We start from the raw sequence: 9,145 nt of genomic DNA on the forward strand, positions 1-9,145 counted from the left end.
TTTTTTCCATCATGAACTTTTTCCAAGTGCTTTTGCCTCATCTGCCAGCCTACCATCGCAATACCAAAGAAGGGGAATGTGGAGCGGCATTTTTGGACTGTTCATGGAAAATACGACACCGACTTCCCGCTGAAAAAGCGAGCTGAGAAAGAGAAAAGTGAAGGAACTGAAATCCCACTTGTCTTGACAGCAGTCATTTTTCACGCAGGAAACTTCAAAAGCGAAAGCCGCCACCGAAGCATCGTTCCGGGTGAGTCACATCATCGTTAATAAAAGGAAGTCCTTCCGAGACGGAGAGATGGTAAAATAGTTGAAGCCGCTGACTCATTGTTCAGAGACTTTAAAAATAAGGCAGAAATATTATCTCAAAGCTCTCCAGCTGTCAAGAAGTACAGTTACACATGGCAGAGGATTTAACCCAGCAACTTTGGAAGGACATCGGAGCTTGCGAGTGTTTCTCACTGCAGTTGGACGAATCTACGGAATTGAGTGACACAGCCCAGATGTGCATTTTCATTGGTATGGTGTTTAGTGATATCACTACAAAAGAAGAGCTATTAACAGTACTGCCCATGAAAGAACAGACGTGAGGAGAGGACATATTTCAGGCTTTTAAAAACTTCATCGGGAAAACTCAGCTCCCAGTGTACAAATTGATGTCTATCGCCACGGATGGAGCACCCGTAATGGTTGGCCGCTTGAATGGATTTATTGCAAAGTGCAGGCAGGACGATGCTTTCCCGGACTTCCTAAATTACCATTGCATAATCCACCAACAAGCGTTATGCGCTAAAATGCTCAACATGAAAGAGATCATGGATGTAGCAACGAAGATCGCCTGTTCTATTTGCGCCAGATCTCTTCAAAGAAGGCTATTCCGTGCACATCTGGAGAATGCTGACTGCGACCACTCTGAGTTGTTGCTACACACTGCCGTGAGATGGCTTAGTCGAGGGAAATTCCTGCAAAGATTTCGAGAGCTCTGTCCGGAGATTAAGGAGTTTTTTCGAGTAGCTGGACATGCAGAATACACGCAACTAAATGAAGGTCAGTGCCTGTTAGACTTGGCATTTTTAACCGATCTGACCAACATGTTGAATGACCTTAATCTAGGGCTGCAAGGAAAAGACAAAACAGTGATCAACATGATCAGCTCAGTTAATGCTTTCAAACGAAAGATGCAACATCTCTCCTCAAAGCTGCAGCGCCATGATTTGGCAAACTTCCAGAACCTGGCGTCAGAGCTGGAGATGCAAGGGAAGGCCTGTGTGCAACTTGACAGTGCACGCTACACAGAGCAGATTGACAATTGTCTGTCAGAGTTTGACAAACGCTTTCAAGACTTTTCTTTGCTCGAGCCAGTCGCTACATTCATGTGCTATCCTTTTCAGGAAGATGCTGAGGTTGATTCACACGCATCAAAAATTGCAACACTGTTTCACCTGAACTCTTCTGGAGTGGAAGATGAGATTTGGACAAGCCGACATTGAGCTGAAGTCTAGAGCTCATGGACAGTTCTGGAACTTACTCACAGAGTCTGGTTCTTAAAAGGTTTCCGTCCACACGGCCTCGGCTCAAGAAATATCTGCTTCCACACGAAACCAGAGAGGACATATTTCAAAAACCTGCTAAAAATGCTGTAATACACATGACAGGTCTGGATGTGGCACTGTAACTGCCACAGAAATACACCAACAACTGAAGGTTTATTCACCTAAACTGAAAAGTTTACATCTTTCCATTTCTGCTGCATGCCTGCTGATCCCAGTGTATCAACATCATCCTGTACCTGAAGTAAACCTATAGGACCACACACAACATGACTTATTCATGCCTCTGAGACTGTAGGAAATTGGAGATCTATGGGGCTCACCATTCATGGTTCGTCCCCAACTGGACGACAGGAAGGCATCCGCACCCAAGGTTGGGAAGAGCTGTGTGTGTTTGTGTGTGTGTGTGTGTGTGTATTTGCTTCTTTATTGATGGATGTTATATGATACCGAAGTCTTTTTATGACTGTGAGTGAGTGGGCTAAATATAAATCAGCACTGCAATAATTATTTCCACCATCTATCCATCCACCAGCCTCTATCTTCTCTCTGCAATAATATACGTCTGGCCGCCCTTCCATTGCTTTACTAACCATAACACATCTTATCACAATATACAAGAGAATCAATTAAGCATAATACATTGCAGTCAAACATGCACATACACGCACGGAGCAGACTCTATTTTAAGAGACATGAGAATTTCCTGTGAGCATCCATTGTGTTATATGACCGTTCCATGTAAGTGCCTGTAGAGAAATTATCACAATATCACTATATCAAGGCCCGTCTGCATAGTAGCCATCATCCCACATTGGCTGGTTAAGCATATCGCATCGGAATAACTCCTGGAGTCTTTATAGGGTCAAATACCAGAAACAACACGCAAAACACTAACTTTGCAGTCATATTTGTCATTTTCTCCTGGTTGGTTGTCACCAACAGACCATCTTTGTGTGTCTGTGTGTGTGTATACGACAGCGTACTTGTCAGCGGTGAACTGTGACTCGAAAAGTTGAGGAGGCTTGGTATAATTCCAAAGAGGTTTTGGAGAACGGATTTGGGCCCAAACTCTGTAAGAACCTAGTATGGGACAAATCCCCTCATAAATATGAAGCATGCCCCGCCGGAGCTGCCTTTTATCATGCACACATGTATATACAGTACACTTTAACTGGCGCAAACTGTTACCTTGATCTGCTGTCTGCGTAGCATTGCTAGTTCCCTCATGTCTCTGAAGGGCTGCAGCAGATACTGGTACAGCTGTGTGGAGGCCTCCAGCAGGCCTCCATAGGCCTCATCTTCCTCCTCATATAGCTCCAACAGCTCCACCATACTGTCCATGGTCTTGTGCTTCTCCAGCAGCTGGATCACATTCACAGAAAGGAAGTTAATTAAATCATTGCCAACATAAAAACTCTGTAAAGCCTTGTTAACCAGTCAGACAAACTGCATATTGAGCAGAGGGAAACTATACTATCAGTGGCTCGGGATGTAATGTGTGTTTCCAGCTGTCTGTTATCTGTATAACAGTGTGGTAACAGTGTCAGAAAATCGTATACAAAATTCAGAATAACATAGTTAAATACATGTTTTAGTGCCACTCAGTTAGCAATGAATAGAAACTTACACCTCACTGTGAAACTAAGAGGATGCTTTGTGTAAGTGTAAATAATAGGAGTACAGTCTCAGTGCAAAGACCATGGCTGAGCAAGCAGAGTCCTTTCTGCTGCTGGGAATTAGATCAATACACACACATTTTTGCCAGACTGAATAATCCTCCAGGCTACCAGAAAGCACTGAAATAGCCATTAATGAAGCCCTCAAATGGAGTGGGAGGATCAATAGGCCAGTGTGTGTGTGTGTGTGTGTGTGTGTGTGTGTGTGTGTGTGTGTGTGTGTGTATGTGTGTGTGTGTGTGTGTGTGTGTGTGTGCGTGCATGTGTGTGTGTGTGTGCGTGTGTAGTTTAAATGAACTACAGTACAGAGCATATGCTATGATAAAGAGTTGAAAAACATCAGCAGCTCTCCTCCACCTTCAGGATGAATCCGCTTTAAAGCAAACTGGAGATCCCATAGAGTGACCTATGACAGTAACAGATACGTATATACTCATCGAAACAAGTGGAGCAAATCAGTTTGGTCTGCTTGGAGCACATTCTGTGAAATGAATTGTTCAGGAAGGGCAGTAAGGCAACGCTTCCTTTGTGTGGTTTTCTGTCTTTTTATTTTGTGTGTGTGTGTGTGTGTGTGTGTGTGTGTGTGTGAGGGAGTGGGTGTGGGAATGACTGGGTGGAATGACATGTGAGTGATTTATCCATGCTACTCACAGCCTCTTTTTACTAACACATCAGTATGACATGGATGTAGTCTCTTGCGTTATTCTTACTTTTGCAAAGACACACACATATATATATGTATGAGAGATGCACCGATCCAATACTCAGATTGGATATTGGCTCCCATATTGACTAATCAGCTGGAACTGATATTGGATGAATGAGGCAGATCCAGTCATTTCTTTTTTATTAATATCATACACAGCAAGTTAATTAAGCCATTGTTTGTTGGGTTTAGGGCAGATGCTATACTTTACATTACATTTTAAAATATCTGTTTGCAGTGCACTTTACATAACAGTGTTATTTATTCATTTTTGCTGCTAATGTACATTTTTTTATTTGTTAATAAATAATTAATTTGTTACCTTTTTTTAACAAGGTTAAATGTTTATGTCAAGCATGATGCCTTCACTCACAAGGCAAGGTATGCGCTTCATTCATTCAATAGTAGTATCGGATCGGTATTGGGTATCGGCCGATACGCTCAGCCCAGGTATCAGATTGGATCGGAAAAAACTGCATTGATGCATCTCTAATACATATACATACATACATATACACACACACACACACACACACACACATATATATATATATATATATAACGTATATATACATATATATGTATATATCATTATATGTCCTGCAAATACTCTTTAATTGTATTGGTTTTGCATTTATAGTTTTGCAGCACACGAGTTAAATGTGTGTATTAAGAATTGGTTGAACTAAAATTTCATTATCTTGATCAATACTACGTATTTGAAAGATATTTATTAGATAAATACAGGCAAAAGTCAGAGTTGATGTACCATCCACTCTAATGGTCAGGAGTAATGCTGTGATGCTAAAACTCTTCCGTGAATGCTCTTTCTCACCTCTTCTCTCAGAGGACTTCTTGCTCTCTCTGGCTCCATAAGTCAAGGCTGCATTAATATAACTAACATTGATTAGTAGGACAACGTGAGAGCCAGTGAGTATCACTGTAATGTCTGTTTATACCAAGAGCAGTTAATCAATCACTGGCTGCTGCTGCTGCTGCTGCTGCTGCTGCTGCTGCGTAACAGGAGCAGACCCGGAGTGTGTACGCCGCATGGATTTATGTCTCCACTGTGTGTCAAGTCGAAGATACAAAGTAGAACGAAGAAGTTAAAATATAGATGCTATTGTTTGATTATATAATAAACACACAGAAGTGTTTCTCAGAAAACTTTATTAAGAATATAACCAATTATTTCCATGCAAGTTACCTTTTATTGTTGGTTAAGCTCATAAATGACCACAAAAACCTACATCAGATAACTCACATTTATCAACAGAAAGATGTTAATGTACTAAAAATCCATTCAGTTTCTTATGACTTGACTCCACTCATTTTTATAGTTAATTGCATTTTGGCCTGCTGCGTGGTCCACACATCTACAGAGATTTTGTGTGATGAAAAGATACTTACCATTTTAGTCTAAGGGGGATCCTCTTATTAACATTTCCCATATAAGAAAAGATACAACTAATGCTTAAAATATACTTATTGTTCAGTTGTGTTGCTTGCGAAGATTAATTGTAAGATACTTCCTTTTCTGTACAGATCTATTCAAAGGAATTCCATGGCTAGGAAACAGCCTTGGTCCTTGTTCACTTCCTGTCAGCTGATGTAATTTACATTCACTGCAAGAGGAAATAAACTAGAACACATTTAGAATCTTTATGTTTACAACTTTGAAAAGGTATACTCCATTGCTTTATACTCAATTGGATGCAATATATTAAGTAGCCTACGTCTATTGCTATTCTAGTGCATCACACTTCTACAGTTTTGGTATAGCACAGCCTCAGGCAGTTGGGTCCGGCCAGATGTGCAACTGTGTGACTGTGGTCCTCAAAGCAATTTCAGTCAAAAATTGCTAATTGCTTTGAGGATAACGATGACCTGGACGAATGAGGACATTCACAGGCTTGTGTGACTGTGGGTTTTATTGGGAGGATCACTGAAATCTCACCTCTTGCAGATGTCTCGTTGCACGGTTGAGCACCTCTTCGTACCCTGACTGCCTCAACTCGCTCAGGCTCTCGTAGTACTCATCGGGGTCGTCGTTTTCCGTGAACAGAACTTGGGAGAAGATCTTCCATCCGCACGTATCGAGCGCATGGCCCAGGTACATCTGTAAACTGTAGCAAAGCGCGTCCATTTCCGTCTCGGGCACCTCCGCCGGGGCGAACAGCACCGTCCACATACCGGCTGGTTCCTCCGGAAACACCGGGAGGCAGGGCTCCAGGTCCGAGTTCACCGAGCAGAGCTGCTGGTGGATCGACCGGAGGTCCTGGAAGGAGAAGAGTCCGGCCCAGCTGCAGTCCTTTCTGCTCAGACTGTCCAGTTCCTCCAGGTCCATGCTGTCACAGGACACTTGGTCCTCTCTAAATGGGTTTAACACCTCAGTGTCAGGGCTAACTGGAGATGTAACCACAGCTTGAATTTTGACAGGGCTTTTCGTTGCTATGACGGACTTGGTTTTAGGGTTGCAGCCTTTAACCACCGCAGCCTCCTTTGCTCCTTTGCCCCTAGATACTTTATCTGTGACGGGACTTTCGGGCCTTTTTGTTGTGGTCCCATCCATCCATCCAGTCGCCTCCGCCAGCGGGTCCCTGCTAAAGCTTCGCCTCTGCTCCGTCCTGTTGTGACACGTTATGGCAAATTTACCCTCCACTTCATTCCAGGCGACGATGAAAACAAATTTGTGCTTCTCCCTCTCGTCAAACGCATTCGGGCGCACGGACACCCACCCCGACTCCAAATGATCCTCCATTGTGAAGGACATGTCTTCAAAGTGATGGGACACAAAAATAACAAAACTGCACCGTTAGAGAGTCGGATAAAACGTAATCAAGGGTGTTAAAACAGCGTCTACTAAACACTATTGTCCCCAAGAGGATGTTTTGCCTGGAGGGCTATCCTCCTTCGCTCGGGCGGATGAATTTGGAGCAGTGCGGTGTCATTTCCCATCTTTGGCCCACCTGCTTTCAACTCGGATGTCTCCAAACCTCCTGCAGCCGTGAGCTTCGTCGATATATTTGCGACAAGACTCGGCTCTGACACATAGCTTTAACATGCGACCGTGTGTTTAGGTCCAGCCGATCCGTGTGTCAGCTGTGCTCCGTTATCCTCTCGGCTCCAGACCTCCGTTCTCATCCGAAAGTACCAACCGGATCCAGAAACAGCGGCGCACATCCTTCAAATAACACACCGAGGTCGTGAACAAGTCACACGGTCTCCAGCAAGGTTAGCATCGTCTCTAAAACTCACAACATCACCATGTTTTCTTCATCGTTTGCCCCAACAACACCACATACGTAAAATAATAACGTCGGCTTCATGCGCTGTAGGAAATTTCGCAATTTCCAGGTAGTCGGCTATGAAAACCAATCAAAGTTTTAGTGGTGTTACTCCCATAATCCGTTTATTAAGCCGCAGGCCGTGTGGTATGGGAAGTAAATCACATTTTAGGTGCAGTATTGTGAAAATACTGCTAAGAGCGGATTAAGTTTGTGAGTCCGAGGAGCATTTAAAGGCAACATTAGTGTCTCAGTTTGAGTAGGGCACGTAGGGACGTGCTGACGTTAGGTTGAGCAGTGAGGGGTGCTTCGCAGCTGCAGCATTGAAAATGATATATAACAATAATAATAACAATTTATATTACTAAAAATACACAATGATGATTGTTGATTATTATATTTCAACGATATGTATGCAGCATATTTGATTTAATCCCGGGAGCATTAATCTATCATTCCAATTTTTCATGATTTGAGCGATTGATTAAAGTTTTATAAAAAATACACGACATATAGAGAAACATATGCACACCCTCACGCGGAGGTATTATATGTTGATACATTTGCATTTGTGCTATATAAATACAATGTATTTAAATGTAGTGTCTGTGTGAAGTGTACATGTTATTATCATATCTCACAAAGCGTAATGTTATTTTCTATGTGAGAATTTTCCACTGTTCAAAGTGTTACAGTAACAGCTGTCTAAGAGAAAAACAGTGATGATGTCTGTAGATCAACATTATTATATTTATTAAAGTACAATTCAACATAGCTTTGACAGTCCAACACTTTAGGTTCTTCCAAACCAGAATTTTGTTCACATTTTATATTGTGACTGCTAAATATGCAAAATGTGAAATACGTAAAAATACTAACTAATGTTCTACAAGTAATTACAAGAAATTAATTACAATTAATTATTATTATTATTATTATTATTATTATTATTATTATTATTATTATTATTATATAAGCTATGCCTACCAGTTTTCATATTTACGCCAATCTAGTAGGTGATAAATGCTGAATTCAGGAGGCACTTCATCGAAAGAGTAAGTTTTCATTGTTGCGTCAGCAGAATGATATGTTGTAACACAGACAACATGCGAATCCGTGGTTCCATGGTGTAATGGTTAGCACTCTGGACTTTGAATCCAGTGATCCGAGTTCAAATCTCGGTGGAACCTTGAGTTTTTGGGAGCTTGTGGTTCACATGTAGACCTGTGTCCTCAATAGATGTACAGTGATTAAAATGCATCAGTTACGGGTTGTAGTCTTACTTCCTGTATGTCTGAATAAATCAATTAACAAATAACATAAGCAAAACAGTTAAGTAAATGCAAAAATTCCTAGATAAATATTGTTTATGATAAATTCACATAGAAACAAAATTTTAGGTCTTATTTTTTCATCTTCAGTTGTAATTTATCTATTTGAATTCTACAGGCGTGTCTTCATGTATTTTACTTCTGTGCGCACTGTTAGTAGTAAAGCCGAACAGGTCAGTAGTAGCAGCCTATACCTGACATGATTTTCTGAACATTAAACAAACTGTAAATTAGGTGAACTATTTGGTGATACTGAGTGCTAATAATCATATATATTTCTCCTCACAAACTCCATCATTCATTCAATGCATATTCAAATGTTAAATCACATTAAACTCAATCACTGGTTTGTAATCTTTTCAGTTGTTCGATTTTCGGGAAGATGGTTGTGTATGCTGTCTTTTGCCATTCAAAATTTGTATTAAAAAGTTGGTATTTAATGGTATGAATAAGAAAGAATCATGACCGAAAGAACGAGGTCGCGGGTACAAGCGGCCGAAATGGGTTTTCTCAGGAGGGTGGCTGGAGTCTCCCTTAGAGATAGGGTGAGAAGTTCAGCCATCCGTGAGGAACTCGGAGTAGAGCCGCTGCT

At 41.4% G+C, this 9,145-nt stretch overlaps 1 protein-coding gene across 1 annotated transcript in view; it reads right to left on the bottom strand.

Moving 5' to 3' along the window:
- The window catches only part of LOC310945586 (junction-mediating and -regulatory protein-like), a gene marked incomplete at its 5' end in the record, with an annotated part of 13,050 nt that extends 6,342 nt beyond the window's left edge, over positions 1–6,708 (bottom strand). Inside the window, 2 exons of the mRNA XM_083911722.1 lie at positions 2,742–2,915; positions 5,893–6,708. Coding sequence (XP_083767848.1) covers positions 2,742–2,915; positions 5,893–6,708 — 990 coding nt within the window. The remainder of the gene's footprint in view (positions 1–2,741; positions 2,916–5,892) is intronic.
- Positions 6,709–9,145: the final 2,437 nt, after the last annotated feature.

This window comes from Echiichthys vipera, assembly GCF_963691815.1.
Source record: "Echiichthys vipera genome assembly, chromosome: 4".
In the NCBI taxonomy this organism is placed as follows: domain Eukaryota; kingdom Metazoa; phylum Chordata; class Actinopteri; order Perciformes; family Trachinidae; genus Echiichthys; species Echiichthys vipera.